This window comes from Trichomycterus rosablanca, chromosome 2 (assembly GCF_030014385.1).
Source record: "Trichomycterus rosablanca isolate fTriRos1 chromosome 2, fTriRos1.hap1, whole genome shotgun sequence".
Taxonomy (NCBI): Eukaryota; Metazoa; Chordata; class Actinopteri; order Siluriformes; family Trichomycteridae; genus Trichomycterus; species Trichomycterus rosablanca.
The window spans coordinates 18,038,465-18,056,547 of record NC_085989.1 but is presented as its reverse complement, the minus strand read 5'-3'; the positions used below and the strand labels follow the sequence as shown (position 1 = coordinate 18,056,547).

Here is an 18,083-nt window from a genome sequence, read left to right as displayed (position 1 = left end):
ACGCAGAAGATTATTTATTTCTTATATAAACCCTATTCATTCTGCAGTTTACTGTTTCATATTTGAAAAAATCAACAAAGCCAGCCAGTCTGGGCATGAGATTAACAGCTGGAAAAACAATGAACATCAACAAAACAAAGTATTTTAAGTTTAGTTATGAGCATGTGATATTACATGTAATTAATTGTGACTGCAAGGCAACATGAACTTTTTCAGATGTCCAATGCAGCTGAAGCATCCTGACTAAACTCATCAATATTCTCACAACCAGAGCTCCATAATAAGTAACTAATACAAGCCTGAGGTTTGGAATTATTCCAGGCATGTTAACTACTGTTCGGAGAAATGAGCGTGAATTGTCATGTTGTACAATCCCATAAAACACTGATTGAGCTCCATTCAGGCATGCACAGTAAATCCAACACTACATAATAACAACAGGAGCTGGTTAAGACAAAGTAAAGTCGTGTGTTTGTTACAACAATCTGGGCAGTTCATACATTTTCACGTTTGTGTATCTGTTGCAAGACAAAAATAGGTCTACTGGTAAGTAAATCTTAAGAACACATCTTGAAAAGCTGCCCTGCTTCACACAAAAGCAGAGTGGTGATTCCACCACACTCACCAATTTACACACTCTATCCTTCATAATTTTGGGAGGCAACTGAAAAATCTTAAATAGATTTTAAATAAATCTTTAAACAAATCTATATATAGGTGTCTATATAAATAAAGCCCCCAATTAATCATGGTTCATTTTGGCACAATTCATTTTTAAAACTACCATCAGAGAATACCTCTATGCCAACAGAGTACTTTTGCCAGTAAATTTGTCACTTTTCTTTTATTGAATCAGACAAATTATACGTCACATTAAAGGTGAAAATAAATCTAAAATTATCCATCTTATTTTTTTATACATTCCAAGACCCTAGCATTGTAACAAGGGTGTGTAGACTTTTTATATCCACTGTATGTATAGTTTATAAAAATATGCAATGTTATTTAAATAAACAAATACAGAATATATGATGTACAATGTACATTTTAGAGTTATTTCTATGATATACCATATAATGTTTTGTCATAAATCTACAATATAGTATAAAATATGCATTATATAATAATATCCTCGTGCTAGGATAACAACAACAACAACCATAATAATAATAAAAACAATGATGATGTTTTGATGTTATTAGCAGGTCAGCTTTGATACAGTGTTCTAATATGGTTCAAAATGATGGTACTACACCAAATTCAATACTGTCAAGAGTAAGAATCTGATAAATGGCACTGTAAGGCTAAAAAAACATGCAAACTGTTCTGTCTAGCATTAAAACCTAACTATAAAATAGTTTAACTAACTATAATATAGACTCCAACATAGACTCCAGTTTATAATAGTAAAAATTTATAAATAAGGAACTGTAGAGAAGTCTCTCATTTGTGTTGTATACGCTATTTTAGTATAAGCAACACTGCTGTCTAGTGGACATGCACACCTTACACAAATGAACAGTGAATAGGTCCACACACCCCTGTTAAAATGCCAAGATAGTCTCATTTTTTTTTAAATGCAATAAAAAAAGGAATATGTATTTTGCCTTTATTTAACTGTGTAAAGTACAAAGAAAAGATGTTTAAGGAGTTTAATGACCAACTTGATTGTATTTTGATGACTGGAAGACACTCAAAAAATGAAGAATATTCAAGTTACACTGTTTTGAAACATCCCACAATAAACAGTTGAATTTGTAACAGGTTACATTGGCTCACCACTTTGTGCCAAATTTTATGAGAGGATTGTCAATCAGTTAAAAAACATTTATCAGTACAAGAAATCTTAGTCCATGTAGGGCAATGCCGGAAACCACAGTTCTGAGTGTGACCTACCAGTCCTCAGACAGTGCTGCATGAGCAACTGTCATGCTACTGTGATACATATGGCTACTAGGGATGTAACGATGCACCACAAGACAGTTAAAAATCGAGTAACATGTGTAACGATTCAAATCGATTTACATGTATAATGAATCGATATTCACTTTAAACAGCAGAGGGCACTGGCGCTATTCAACTCGCCTGGTTGACGTTGCTACAGGGTTGCCAGGTTCGGAAATTTCCAGCCAAATCTATTTATGTGAGGATATGTTCTTTATTTGAATTTTCTATTTTTCCCACTTTCCCCCCATATTTTTCTCCCCTAATCTAGTCGTGTCCAATTACCCTGATTATGTCCTCTATACTGATTCGACCCTTCACCGCTGTACAGTCAGTACAGACTGCATTTTTCACCTGCACGAGTCGAGTTCATACACTGACGGGCACTGTGTACGGAGGGCCACACCCCCATCAGCATTATTCCTCAGCCCTGTGCAGGCGCCATCAGTCAGCCAACAGGGGCCGCAGTTGCACCAGTTATGAGGACCTATGGTCCAACCCTATGAACAACAGCCAATCGTTGTTCATGCAGCCGCCCAACCCAGTCGGAAAGGCAGAGCTGAGATTCGATACGATGTATTCGGAACCCCAACTGTGGTAAGCTAGCGTACTTTTACCGCTGCGCCACCTGAGCGGCCACTTTCTTTAATTGTATAATTTTATTTTATTTATTTAATGTGGGATTTGTTTTAAAAATACACAAAAAGGGGAATATGCAGCATTCTTTTGCATAATTTGTACCTACCTCAAAAATAAAAGGGCATTTATTATTTAGCTAAATAAAACATAAGCACAAATACAGTATTTTATTTTATTTTATTTTTTAAAAGAGAAATAATAAAAGGAAACTTTGTCAAAATGTGTCTTAAATTTCATTTTGTTTAAAAAAATCGGGAAAAATCGTATCGTGAACCCAGTATCGTGAATTGCATCGCCTCGTGGGTAGAGTGTATTGTTATATCCTTAATGGCTACATGTGCTCGGTAGCAATTTGGAAAACCATTGTCACCTAACACGGTCAACCGCTGCATCAAAAAAATTTAACCTGAAAAAGAAAGCCAAACATCAAATCTATGAAAAAACTCCAGCGAGATCTTTGGGCCTGAGCTCATCTCAGATTGATAGGAAGACAGTCATGGTATGGGTTGCATTCATGACCATGGCATGCGTGGCTTGCATATTTGCGAAGGTACCATTGATGCAGAGGCAAATATTGAGATTTTATAAAGACATATTCTTCCATCAAGGCAACGTATTTTCCTGTGAAGTGCATGGTGATTTCAGCGAGACAATGCCAGGCCTCATTTTGCCCATGCTACAATAGTGTGGCTTAGTAGACACAAAGCGTATGTTTCTGAAGGGGTTTATTTTTTACAAATACAATTGAGTTGGTCCGAAAAACACACAATTCTTTGTACTATTGTCCCAACTTTTCTTTAGGAATGAGATTTGTACTAGCAAGTGTAGTATTTGTGTATTACATGCATGAACATGTTCACAAACATAGGGTGAAGTCAATCCAAAGGAAGAGAAATAAATACCCCTCGGGTATGCTTGTGTACCTGATCAGGGTTCTGGAGAGGGACTGGTGTCTCCTGAAACTACGGCGTGCGGCCCGTTGACCCTTAATGGGCACTGTGTTAATCCGCTCAAAGTGGACCCTCCTGCTGCTGCTCACAGGACGCAGGGGGAGAAACGAAGTACCAGGCAAAGGAGACGGAGGCAGGGAGGAAGGGCAGAGACAAAAAGAGAAGAAGGAAAGGAGTGTGAGAACAGCTGGAAAAGAGCAAAAGAGCCAGATTTATTAGCAGTGAGGAAGAGTTAGCAGTTCCAGGGTGAGAAGGTCTGGTTATTATTAATATAGGGAAAGGGAAGAAGAATAGAAAACTCACACACATGACCATATCCACAAAATACCCTCACATGCACATACACCCAAATATGGGATCCTGAGGGACGAAAAAGGAAGCAATACCCTTTATAACAGGATTAGAAGTTCAATCATCATTTGTGGCCAGGATTCCAACAGAGCATAATTAGGAGGTATTATTATCTCTTCTATTGATGAAATGAGCTACATATAAACAGCTTAACAGGCTGTTAATTAAGGTCTGAGAGCTCAATCAGAATAAAAAACGTTCATGCATATTTCTCAACTGGATTAAAGTAATCTGATTAAGGCAAATCAATCCATTCTGAAAGAAATGTTATCTGATTAAACAAGGTTAACAACTAATTAATAAATATGTTAAATGACAGCTTGTGCACAGCCTGTGTAGGTACAAGCCGGTTTTGAAGATGCCCTGATCTTCCCGGGCAGACCACCTGCTATCATTTCCCTTCCCTTTCTCAGACCTGTAGCTATAATCTGATAGGAGAAATGCAGTTACAGCTGTAAGACAGTGTTTGTGAATTACCTTTTAACTTTTGCAATTACCTGTATCTGTTTATTGGGGGGGGCAGCACGGTGGCTCGGTGGGTAGCACTGTCACCTTAGAGCAAGAAGGTCATGGGTTCGATCCCCAGACGGGGCGGTCCGGGTCTGTTCTGTGCGGAGTTTGCATGTTCTCCTCGTGTCTGCGTGGGTTTCCTCCGGGAGCTCCGGTTTCCTCTCACAGTCCAAAAACATGCAGTCATGTTAATTGGAGACACTAAATTGCGCTATAGGTGAATGGGTGTGTGTGTGTATGTGTATGTGTGTCTGCGGACTGATGCCCTCTCCAGGGTGTTACTGTGTGCCTTGCGAAGTTGCGCCCATTGAAAAGCTGGGATAGGCTCCAACACCCCCCCCCCCCCCCCCCCCCCCCCCCACACACACACACACACACACACTAACTAAATAAGCGGTTAAGAAAGTGAGTGAGAGACTGTTTATGTGGTGGGTTTGCAGAGTTACAGAATCATGCCCTTCTGCAACAGAGGGGGCATAGAAGCAGGGAGGGTTGTTTTGGTCCTTCAGGATTCTTCCTACCTGACAGTTACCAGCACCTCGATGAGTAATAATTCAACTCCAGATGGAAACATTTCTATTTATTATGTTTTTTTTTTTCTCAAACATTTACCAGCTCCTCTGTTGGCAACCTGCTTTCTCCTGGAACTGTACTTTATTTGTGTGTTTTGAATTGTCCCATATTTTTTAAATGTCTTCATTAATTTACAATTATTGCAGCCTAGCAGCCCAAACCATTATGCTTCCTCCATCATGCTTTACAGTTATGCATTTCTGTCAAAACAATTTAAAAAATACTTAAAAACGCCGCTCAGGTGATGCAGCTGTAAAACATGCTAGCACACCAGAGCTGGGATTTTGAATACATCGTATCGAATCTCAGCTCTGACATCCGGCTTGACTGGGCGGCTACATAAACAACGATTGGATGTTGTTCAGGGTGGGATGAGCCAGACAAGGGTTCCTCATAACTGGTGCAATTACGACCTCTGTTGACTGATTGATGGTGCCTGCGCAGAGTTGGGGAATAATGCTGATCGGGGTGTGTCTCTCCGTGCACAAGGCTGATGCGCATATGAACTCGCCTCGTGCAGGTGAAAAGAGGCACACGTGTTGGAGGGGGTGTGTGTCAGTTGTGAAGCTCCTCAGTCAGCAGTGGAGGGTTGTATCGGTAGAGGCGAAGTGCAACGCAATCAGGGTAATTAGATACAACTAGATTAGGGGAGAAAATTGGTGGTAAAATGGGTAAAAACAAGCTTAATCAAGATGTTAATGTGTTCAACAAAGACAATTTATGAATGAAGAAATCCAAGTAATTCTAAAGGATTAACAAACTTTTTTGCAACTATAGTCTGAAGGAACTGGCAGTAACTAGACTGGGAGGAAATGAAGTAAAAAGCATATTCATGCACACACCTCCAGTAAGTCCCCCCCCACTCCCACACATAAACAAACACTAAAAACAAACAGCGCTGCACATAACCCATAAAAATAACTACACATCCTCAATGGAAAACTTGTTGTGTAATTTTGCATTTGCATTTTAAGTATAATTAAAATGATGCCAAGACGTGCAAAATCTGATCATGTCCACGATGAGCCATCGCATGCACATGCCCATTTCAAAACAACACTATCCTTAAAAACCTAGCAACAAGGATTCATAACCCAGGCTGCATCATCATACAGTAATATGCTTGTTAAAGAGAGCGGAGACAGAACAGGATCAACACTGGAACACATCATGCTATTAAATCAGATTAACAGAACACTGCTTATTAAACTCTTTCCATTCAGTTCTCAAGTATTCAATCACTTTTTTTTATTATACTTTCTGTAAAATTATTTATTTTAAAATGACACACACTTTTTAGGAAGCTTTGTCACTTTCTCCATATTGATGCATAAAAATTTCATTTAATTATTTATTCATTGTCTGTTTTACCACCGGGCGGCACGTCGGCTCGGTGGGTAGCACTGTCGCCTCACAGCAAGAAGGTCCTGGGTTCGATCCCCAGGCGAGGCAGTCAGGGTCCTTTCTGTGCGGAGTTTGCATGTTCTCCCCATGTCTGCGTGGGTTTCCTCCGAGAGCTCCGGTTTTCTCCCACAGTCCAAAAACATGCAGTCTGGAGACACTGAATTGCCCTATAGGTGAATGTGTGTGTGTGTGTGTGTGTATGTGTGTCTGCCCTGCGATGGACTGGCACCCCGTCCAGGGTTTTACTGTGTGCCTTGCGCCCATTGAAAAGTTGGGATAGCCTCCAGCACCCAACCCCCCCCCGCGTTGTCGCAGGCGCTCTGGGCAGCTTGCCATATTGTGACAACCAGTTTCCATTTCTGTGCCATCCCTTTTCTAGCCAATATATATACTTGCACACATTAAGTATTATTGTTAAGAATTAAGTATTTTATTATGGATGAAGTATTAAGACCTTATAGTATCAAGAATATTAAATAAACATGGCACAGGTGGAAATGCTAACTCTTACCTCTTGATGGTCTGTGTAATGGAGGTCTGGTGCTGCAGTGCCAGTCGTCGATGGTCAAAAATGTCCCTTTGCGGGGATGCAAGATGTGAGGGTTCAACAGGCATGCTCACACTGCGGAGGAACCCTTGCCTTTTCATTGGCTGTGAAAGCAATTATAACAGAAGAAAACAGTATTGTTTGTTACAAATCACTTTTAACACTTATAAAGTGTTTACTAAATCATTTTGATATGTTTATAACAAACTGACACATTAGTTTGCTCCATATGGGCAATTTATATCTGCTCAAAGTTTGACACTAACAATAGAGATCATCTCTGGGACTACTGAAAATGATCATAATGGTTGTTTTTGGATTTACAGTGGTGAATCATTTGCAGTGGAGAAGTCATTGTTTACCTGTTCTAAGACAGGATTACAAACATTATAAATATCAGGGGAAGGGTGTTGAGGATGAATCGTCCAGACAGGAGGAGGGGAGAAAAAGCAGGTTTATGGATGTGGCAAGAGAGGACATACAGGTGGCTGGGATGACAGAGGACGGTGTTTAGTATAGGGCACAAAGGAAATGAATAATCCAATGTGGTGACCCCTAACAGTTCAAGAGCGGCTTTATTGTCATTTCAGCTATATACAAGTAAGTAAGTAAGTAAGTAAGTAAGTAAGTAAAGTAATATACATATACAAGTACATATTGAAATTAAACAGCGTTCCTCCAGGACCAGGGTGCAACACAGAACAAAAAGTGCAGAACAGTACAATATACACAGTGCAGATAAAAGTAAAACAGTACAACAAATACAAAAAGGCCTACAATAAATAAAAAATACATTTTCTAATCTAAAAAGTAATTAAGGTAGACAAGACTAGAGACAAGGAACAGCCAAAAGAAGTAGAAGAAGATCACAAGCTTGTTGGACATCCCATTCCAAAACCATATAGGTATTAATTTAAAATGACCCATCCACACTTTATAAATATAACAACCTGTACTTACTAACAAGGCTTTTGCAAGATTTTTGAGTGTGTCTGTGTAAATTTGTGCCCATTCAGTCAAAAGAGCATTCGTAAAGTCTAACACTGATGTTGCCCTTACTGACAAGTGACATTTCAATTTCAAAAAGCAAAATAGAGAAGAGTAAAAGGATGATAATAAAGAAAAAGAGAGAGAGAGAGAGAGATGGACAGAGAACTAAAAAAGGGACAAGTTCATGCCTGGACAAAGGTGGGTGGTTCATCTAGAGACATCTGGGCAGAAGGAATGGTCAGTTTGAGCCATGGTGGCTTCTTTCTCTGCAGGCTGCTAGTGCGGTCTCGCCTGGGCTCAGCCATGCTGCCTGCCTCTCGACAGGCCTGCCAGCTATAAAATAAATGGAGCAGAGAAAGAAAACACAAACAGAGAAGAACATGAGTAGCATATTCGAAGGCTACATCTCAGTTTCATTACTGACCTGCAAACCAGATTAAGTGCTTAAATAAAAAGTTTTGCTTTTTCACATGATGTAATCTAAAAAACTATTTAAATTCCAAAACAATTCCTTTAAAAAAGCCAGAGAAAACGAGACCAATTACATATTTATAACTGTATTAAGCAGGGCTGTATCCTAGTTTATCATATCAATTGCTAGATTGTGCTGTTACAAGGAATCTTGGGAGTTACATTCTCATTGCATAATACATTCACAGTGGCATTACTGTTCCAGTTTTTCCCTCTACATTTACTCACTCACTCGCTCACTCACTTTCTTAGCCGCTTATCCAATTAGGGTCTACAGGGCAATTCAGTGTCTCCAATTAACCTCACTGCATATTTTTGGACTGTGGAAGGAAACCTGAGCTCCCGGAGGAAACCCACGCAGACACGGGGACAACATGCACTGAAAGGACCTTATTGGTGTGAAGCGACAGTGCTACCCACAGAGCCACCGTGCCTCCCTCTACATTCATTTTGACTGTTTTTGGACAGTGGGAGGAAACTGGAGCTCCCAGAGGAAACCCAAGCAGACACGGGGAGAACATGCAAACTCTGCACTGAAAGGACCTGGACCGCCCATCTGGGGATCGAATACAGGACTTTCTTGCTGTGAGGCGACAGTGTTACCCACCGAGCCACCCTCTACATTAATTTTGTGGGGGGAAAAAACTACTGCAGTGTCTTTTGCTGTTTTTACACTTTTTCTGCTATTAAAATGTTCCAAACTTGACAGGTTTTTACTGATTCTTGAATATTGGTAGCAGTTAAATTAATAAAAAAAATTATACATCTGCATACATAAGGCAAAAAAGTATTTCTATTTGTCTCAGACTATTAGTGTTAGTAGTCCATTGTATTCAATATATCTAACATTAATTGAAGTCAGTGTAGTTATGTTGCCAAGTCATATCCAGCTGCGTGCATGGTGGCTCAGTGGGTAGCACAGTCGCCTCACAGCAAAAAGTTCCTGGGTTCGATCCCCAGGTGGGTCGGTCCGGGTCCTTTCTGTGTAAAGTTCGCATGTTCTCCACGTGTCTGTGTGGGTTTCCTCCGGGAGCTCCGGTTTCCTCCCACAGTCCAAAGACATGCAAGTGAGGTGAATTGGAGATACAAAATTGTCCATGACTGTGTTTGGTATTAAACTTGTGAACTGATGAATCTTATGGTACGAATTACTACCGTTTCTGTCACGAATGAACCCAAAGTGTGTAAAACATGATGTTAAAATCCTAATAAATAAATAAAATAAATAAATTAATTAATTAACATATCCAGCAGGCTTAGCTAGGTAAGGAGAGGCCAAATATGATTTTCTTAATTACACGCTAGCCCACAGCTGTGCTAAAATGTGAAAGGAAATGTTTACTGTAAGATAAAAGCTTATCTTTTACAACCATTCTAAGGTGTGAATGCATTTTAGAAGAGTAATCCCACCACGCACTGTCATTTTACAAATGGGGCACCTAGCCTCATAAAGTATATATATTTTTTAAGCTGGGTTAAGTGAACAACCGTTTTACAATCTGTTCCACTCCACAAGATGGCACTCTAAAATCACAGCACCATGAAATGCATTGCTAAGCTGTTCCTCATTATTAAAGAAACTACTTAAATTTATATTAAGACCAGACCACAAATGTTTTCATTTAAATGTATAATAGGTAATAAACATTTGTTCTGTGGGAGTGGGGAGTAAAGTCTCCTGTCATCAGATGAAACCAGATGAAAGCTGTGCTTTTTCCTCTGGTTTAGCAGCTGACTGTGGGTGACCACCATACTGCAACATGCTGTGCTGCCATCAAACGATACTGCCACTACATCTTTCTTACTCAGTCAGTTGTCATTACATCTACTAGAGCTTGTAACTGCATCATGTAAGCCTATTTGCTTGTCGGAGCTGCTGCCTACACATATACCAAATTATTCCTCCTGCGGAAAGCCCAGAATGTTCAAAAGAACTGGGTGTAAAGAAAAGCTGCAATAGGATTCAGATTCAATTTCACACATAAAAAAAAATAATAATAAAAAAAAATAAAAAAAAATTAACACATTCAAATCCATCTGTTTTCATCAGTTGCTGTTTTGCCAAAATCCTTTGGAATTTCTCCAGTACATTTATATTACTGTATCTGAATTCAATCATTCTTAATGTAGTTTACATACACACCAATTCATGTACAGTAGACCCTTGACTTGCAAATTTAATTGGTTCCGAAGGGCTGTTCTTGAGTCAAAATGTTCGTTAGTTAAACCTATTTTTCCCATAAGAAATAATGTACATAGAATTAATCTGTGCCAGACCTCCCAAACCACCCCCTTACCTAACCTCTCTAATGTCTTAAATGATCTTTTTTGTTATAAATACAACTATATTTTTCCTTAAATCTTAAATTATAGAATAGACATTATTGTAATAAACAATAATAAACAACAATACACAGTAGTAGTACTGTACTGTACATAAATACATATCACATTTCAGTACAGTACGTGTGCTGTACCATACACCATAATACATTTCCTTCTTTTTATAAAATGTATCTACCAGAAACAACAACTCTCACATTTCTCCATTATTTCCTTCTTTATTTCAATAGTGTTGTATTTTGTAGGTGTAATTGCATGAAAGAAAGAATACTTTACTCAGCGATTTCCTTCTTTTCTCTCACTCACTGTCCCCTCTGTCTGATACACAGTGACAGCTACTGGAAGGAGTAATTATACAACAACAAATGTAATAGATTCATTTTCTCAAGACTACGCTCCCTCTGCACCTTCTTTGAGGCCATTTTAATATTGAATTTTACAAAATATAAAGAAAACACAGAAAAAACACTGTCCGCTGTCCGAATGTTCGCTCACTGTATATACGTGTATATATAGAGAGAGGCGGTTGGAGTCAACTTGTTCATGACGTCACGTGTTTTGCGAATTTCAGTTCGTAAAGTTAAAAAAGATCGTTCGTAACCCGAAATGTTTGTATGGTAAACCGTTCGTAACCCAAGGGTTGTGTTAATTAGTCTTAAAACAAAACCTTTGTGACTAGCCCCTAGCATTTGGTCATAAAAAAATGTAAGAATACATCCATGTTCGAAAGTCTTTTCTCCCAATTTAGCGTAGTCAATCTGTCTTCCGCTGCTGGGGATCCCTGATTGCAGTCGAGGTGGGTATATTGCTGTATATTGCTGGGTATATCCATGCATTTCGCACAGGCGCCTCTCTATCTGGTTTAAAGACCCCACCCACATAGTCTGGTCATCCCGCCCTGGCAAAGACGTGACTGCTGCCAATTATGCCTGATAGATGGCACACAGCCGACCAGTGGCAACACCGAGTTTTGAATGGAGGAGTTCAACACAACAAGTTCTTAACTTGTGTTCTTTCTTGTGTATATCAAGGTATGTTTTTTTTATTATTAATTTTTTGTATGACTGGGATTTTATATAGGTATTTGGCTTATTCTTTTTTCAATAGTACATAGAATATAAAGCATTTTCATTTCATCATGTATATAAATGGAGGTTTTGAGAACTATATAGCTTTGCAGAATGTAAGCAATTTTATTGTGCAAACTCTCTGGCCGAGTAGCCACGGTCCTTTCTGTGTGAAGTTTGCATGTACTCCTTGTGTCTACACGGGTTTCATCTGAGTGCTCCGGTGAAGGGTAGATGTGTAGAATGGTAAAACCATGGTAAAACTGAATTAATAAATGAATTAATGAATGAAGTAATTAATGAAAATGAACAGGAATAGGTGAACAGAAGAAGCAAGCTTTGGAAAAACACATCAAAGGCAAACAACCTCTGTTCTGTTTTCATCCAGTGTAGATAGATCTGCACTCAGTCAAAGCTGAGAGTCAGCACTGAGCCACAAGATCTTTCGTATAAGCTGTCCTCTCCGGGAGTGTACCACATCTGGTTTAGGTTACATTAAACACAACATGACTTTAACACAACACAGGACTCTTATTTAGCACTATTAATATGAGAGAGGTCACAAGCAATGAAAATCACAAAACCCTAAATCCCACAATGCACTGACTAATCTTAGTTACAAACAAAAATAAATCCCGAGAATAAAATCATGAGAAAAGCTGGACTTAATAACTGGAAACAAGTCTGTGGGTGGGCAAAAAAGCTTTACATGCTAAATTAAAGTTAAAATAAAGGATAAGCCCAGACGTATATGGACACCAGACCACTGTTAGATTCCATTCCAAAACCATAGACATTATTATGTAGCCACAACTTCTTCTGAAAAGGAGATTTTAAAGTATGTCCATGGAAACTTGTGACTTAAGGTCAGTCAAACTATGTATTTTTGGCCCTTTATTTGTGTAGTGTCACAGTCATACTGAAACAGAAATGACCCTTCCCCAAACTGCTGTCTTCTTGTCCTATGCTGTATGTTTATTATTATAAACTGTGGCCAAAAATGTGACCTGTCATTCCTATAAACAAAATAAAATAAATACTGTATATTAAAGCAAACTGGCAATAAGCCTGAGCCCAGAAGATGATAAACGTACTGGAGTAAAAATGTTTTTAATTAGTTTTCTCTTTATTTATGAATTTTCTCCCAATTTAGCATAGCCAATTAGTCTTCCACAGCTGGGGATTGCATTCGATTAGGGTATATTTGCCTGCTCCACACCCCTTCCGATGCGTGTGTACACTCGTGCTTTGGTGGATTTGCACATGAGGCTGATCAACTTCTGAACAGGCGCATCGGTCTGCTAACCAGTATCCTTACACAGTGTTTTTTGAAGACCCCACCCACTTAGTCCAGCTTTTTCCCACACAGCAGACTGCCAATTGTGCCCGCTAGATGGTGCCCAGCCAATCGGTAGCAGAGCCCAAATTCGTACCGGGGGGTTTTATACTCTCAGCACTGGTGTGCTAGCGGAATATCCCGCTGCACCACCTGGGCGCCAAGAACGATTTCATTTCGAAAGAGAATGTATAATTCCCGACAGGGTTCATCACAAAGCCGAAACTCAGTAAACTCCCTTTATAAGTGAATGTAACTATTTTAGCAACATGTACTGCCTACACCGATCAGCCATAACATTAAAACCACCTCCTGTCCATTTTATCAGCTCCACTTACCATATAGAAGCACTTTGTAGTTCTACAATTACAATTAAAAAATCCACCTTGTAGATGTAAAGTCAGAGACGATCGCTCATCTATTGCTGCTGTTTGAGTTGGTCATCTTCTAGACCTTCATCAGTGGTCACAGGACGCTGCCCACGGGGTGCTGTTGGCTGGATATATTTTTGGTTGGTGGACTATTCTCAGTCCAGCAGTGACAGTGAGGTGTTTAAAAACTCCAGCAGCGCTGCTGTGTTTGATCTACTCATACCAGCACAACACACACTAACACACCACCACCATGTCAGTGTCACTGCAGTGCTGAGAATGATCCACTACCTAAATAATACCTACTCTGTAGTGGTCCTGTGGGGGTACTGACCATTAAAGAACAGCATGAAAGGGGGCTAACAAAGCATGCAGAGAAACAGATGGACTACAGTCAGTAATTGTAGAACTACAAAGGGCTTCTATATGGTAAGTGGAGCTGATAAAATGGACAGTCATCTGTGTACATTGTTTCGCACATACAGTCATACAATCAGTGTGGCACTTTTATAGGATGCCACCTTCCAACAAGTCAGTTTGTCAAATATCTGCCTGCTGTGCTTTTATTGTGAATTTTAAGAATCTAGAGGCAACAGAGGGTCACTCGAGCATACAGAATGTTTGCTTCTAAATTGTCTGCAAACTTTTTGTCACATCATGTATTGGTTCTAAAAAAGACATAAACCCCAGTACTCGAAGTGCAAAATATTAAACTGAAAAATGAAGAGCAGAGCATTGTGTTGAAAACTGTGGTCAACAGTTCAAGCCATGAGAATCTGCTGGTTCAGCAGACAAGAATGCAGACTGATAATATCGTTGGCCTTGCTGTGATGACTGTGTAGGATTACTGAGGCAGCCATGAACAAAGCATAAAAAGACTGTAGGGAAAAGGCTTTCCAGTATCAGACAAGCTGTTTTAACCAAATGGATACCAGCCTCTTCCAGAATATTTTTATTGCCAGCTCTAACCTAGTAGCATGGCTGTGTGTAAGGGTGGTGGTGCGCTTGTTAAATGTTAAGAACAAGAGACATGAGAGCTGCTCAGGTGGCGCAGCGGTAAGGTACGGTAGCGGACCAGAGTTGGGGTTTCAAATACATCGTATCGAATCTCAGCTCTGCCTTTCTGACTAGGCTGGGTGGCAGCATGAACAACTATTGGCTGTTGTTCAGGGTTAGAGGGTAAGAAAGTAGGATCATAGGTCCTCATAACTGGTGCGACTGCGGCCCCTGCTGGCTGACTGATGCCGCCTGCACAGGGCTGAGGAATAATGCTGATGGGGGTGTGGCCCTCCGTACACAGTGCAGGTGAAAAATGCATCTGTACTGACTGTGCGTACATGTCAGTTGAGAGGCGTCCTCAGTCAGCGGTGAAGGGTCGAATCAGTATAGAGGACGCAATCAGGGTAATTGGACACGACTAGACTGGTGGATAAAGAGGGGAAAAAAGAGGGGAAAAAATATAAATAATAAAAAAAAGAACAAGAGACATGGTTATTACTTGGCTGTTTTGAATTAAAACAGACCGCTTGCACCGTTTGTCCACATCAGCCCTTCCCCATTACTCTAATCACGTTCCTCATTAAATTAAGGAAGGGGGATATTGCATGATTTTCCTGAGGCACAGCTTGCCGAGTAGAGATAGCAGTCTGAGATCTGAACATTGCCTTGTGGGAAGGAGGCCTTCCACAGCTGTGTCATTTGATTCCTGTCCCTACAGCAGGGGCTTCGCTTTCCCTGTTAATATTCTATCACTACGCATGCCATCTTACCTGGACTGATTTATAACCCAGCTATGGGGTTAGTTAAGTGTGGTCTCGTAGACTTGATCATGCAATGAGAATACACGTATTGGAAAAGTATTAGCAAACGTTGTAGATGAATGCTGACGAAAGCAAGTGCAAATTATTTCCAGTGGAGTCCTAAGTTACACTTCAAGAAACACTCAAGCAACCAATTTCGTTTTACAACCCCTAATCAGAAATAAAATAAAAATGCACTGTTCCTTACATTTACTTTGACTTTTTTATTCGATTGCAGACAGGATGAACCTGAGATATTTCATGTTTTATCTGCTCAACTTCATTTCATTTATTAATATACATCCATTCCTGCATTTCAGACCTGCACCACATTCCAAAAAAAGTTGGGACAGTAAATAATTTACCACTTTGTAATGTCGCCATTCCTTTTCACCACACTTAAAACATGTTTTGGCACCGAGGAGACCAAGTGATTTAGTGTTTCAACTTTTGTTTTGTCCCATTCTTCCTGCAAACACATCTTAAGATGTGCAACAGTACGGGGTCATCGTCACATTTTTCGTTTCAAAATTCTCCACACATTCTCTATTGGGGACAGGTCAGGACTGCAGACAGGCCAGTCCAGTACCCGTACCCTCTTCTTCCACAGCCATGCCTTTGTAATGTGTGCAGTATGTGGTTTTGCATTGTCTTGTTGAAAAATACATGGACGTCCCTGGAAAAGATGACGTCTTGAAGGCAGCATTTGTTGCTCTAAGATCTCAATGTACTTTTCTGCATTAATGCTGCCATCACAGAAGTGTAAATGACATTTGCCAAGAACACTGACACAACCCCATACCATGACAGACCCTGGCTTTTGGACTTGTTGCTGATAACAGTCTGGATGGTCCTTTTCATCTTTGGTCCGGAGCACACGGCGTCCATTTTTATCCAAAAAAAGACCTGGAATGCTGATTCATCTGACCACAATACACGTTTCCACTGTGTGATGGTCCATCCTAAATGCCTCCGAGCCCAGAGAAGTCGACGCCACTTCTGGACATGGTTAACATAAGGCTTCTTTTTTGCACAGTAAAGTTTTAAGTGGCATTTGTGCATGCAACTCTGTATTGTAGTGCTTGACAAAGGTTTGCCAAAGTAATTCCCCACCCATGTGGTTATATCAGCTATTGTTGAGTGGTGGTTCTTGATGCAGTGCCGTCTGAGGGATCGAAGATAACAGACGTTCAGCTTAAGCTTGTGCCCTTGGCCTTTACGCACTGAAATTCCTTCAGATTCCTTGAATGGTTTAATGATATTATGCACTGTAGAGGGAGAAATATGCTAATTCCATTCGATCTTTCTTTGAGGTAAATTGTTTTTAAACATTTCAAGAATTTTCTCACACATTTGTTTACAAAATGGAGAAAAAACATGAAATATCTCGGGTTCAAACTGTCTGCAATCAAATAAAAGTCAAAGTAAATGTAAGGAACACTGCATTATTATTTTATTTGTATTTTCCATACTGTCCCAACATTTTCTGATTTGGGGTTGTATTTGCTGCTAATTTTTCAGTGTTGTCTTTACTTTGGCTGTCTTTGGTAACCAACAGAGGCCTTACACAGCAACCAGTAATTGATGGCTCAGTTTTACATTAGAACAACCAGAGATGTCTTGTAGTACTGTCATGAAGTCTGGTTGAACTTTTTTAGCTAGGTGTGATGCATATTTTTACTGACATTTTAGCACATGCAACACCTAAGTAACAATTGGTAAATGTTAAGCCATTAAAACTTACATCCCTGGTAATAACAGGCTTGTTGGCGCCCAAGTCTACCTGACGTATTTTTTGGCAGTATCCCAAACCACAACTTACTATATAACATTATGTAATTCTAATAAATACTTTTCAAAATATTAGTCTGTGGTTTGGGTTGCAGCCTGTTTTAATCACCAGTGTTAGCATGACATCAGATTTAAGAACAGAGTGGACTGAGCTTGTTTTCACCACACCCTAAAGCGGCTTTTGCTCACACTAATCCCACCTGTATATTGTCATTACAATAATCACATCTAGTTCCAGAAAACTGGTAATATGTGATGTATCAGTCTAGCTGTTAGAAGTTACTACAACAACCCGCTGCAGCAGATCTATCCCAACAGCATCCAGTTAGACAAATACTGCTGCTGGTTGTTCTGGTGAGGACTCACACTGTCTAAGAGACCAATACTAAAAAGCCTGTTGCATTTTTTTCTTTCTGGGCAGCTGGTGTATCCCAAAGCAAGGCAGCTGGATACAACAGCTCAAGACAGTTAAAGCATAAATCATTCATCTTTGCAGTTAAAGTAGTGTTTTTCAAAGTTGTAGAATCCATCGTACTCAAATGTCAGGGGCACTATGCTGAGTCCGGAAGAGGATATCCTTGAATAGCACAGATAGCCTTGTAAAAGAATAGGAAGAATGATTTATATGCATGATACACATGCATAGTGTCTGGTTTGTTCTTACTTTGAAGGTTTTTACTTGAGATTTATGCTTGCACACAAAAAAACAGAGCCTGTTAAGTACCAGACCTAGAGGTACAGTATAATAGCTTGGAAAGGTCACTGGTACAGGTACATTGTAATAAATATAATAGATGTTCTTTAGAAATCAAAGATGAAAGTCAAGCACACAAAAAAGCTTAGTGTTGTCGAAATTTCCCCACAGAAATCAAAAAATACTCTGGATGTCTGTCTGTCTGTCTATCTATCTATATTTTTAATTTATCAGGTCAAGTAAAATTTATTTATATAGCACTTTTTACAGTGAACATTGTTTTAAAGCAACTTCCAGGACCAA

The 18,083-nt window shown here is 39.6% G+C and overlaps 1 protein-coding gene across 1 annotated transcript in view; it reads right to left on the bottom strand.

The window, feature by feature from the left end:
* Positions 1-18,083, bottom strand: part of rhbdf1a (rhomboid 5 homolog 1a (Drosophila)) — a 94,170-nt gene that overhangs the window by 22,859 nt on the left and 53,228 nt on the right. Inside the window, exons 2-3 of the mRNA XM_062990310.1 lie at positions 8,097-8,241; positions 6,883-7,022 (exon numbers count right to left, since the gene is read on the bottom strand). Coding sequence (XP_062846380.1) covers positions 6,883-7,022; positions 8,097-8,213 — 257 coding nt within the window. The 5' untranslated portion in view covers positions 8,214-8,241. The remainder of the gene's footprint in view (positions 1-6,882; positions 7,023-8,096; positions 8,242-18,083) is intronic.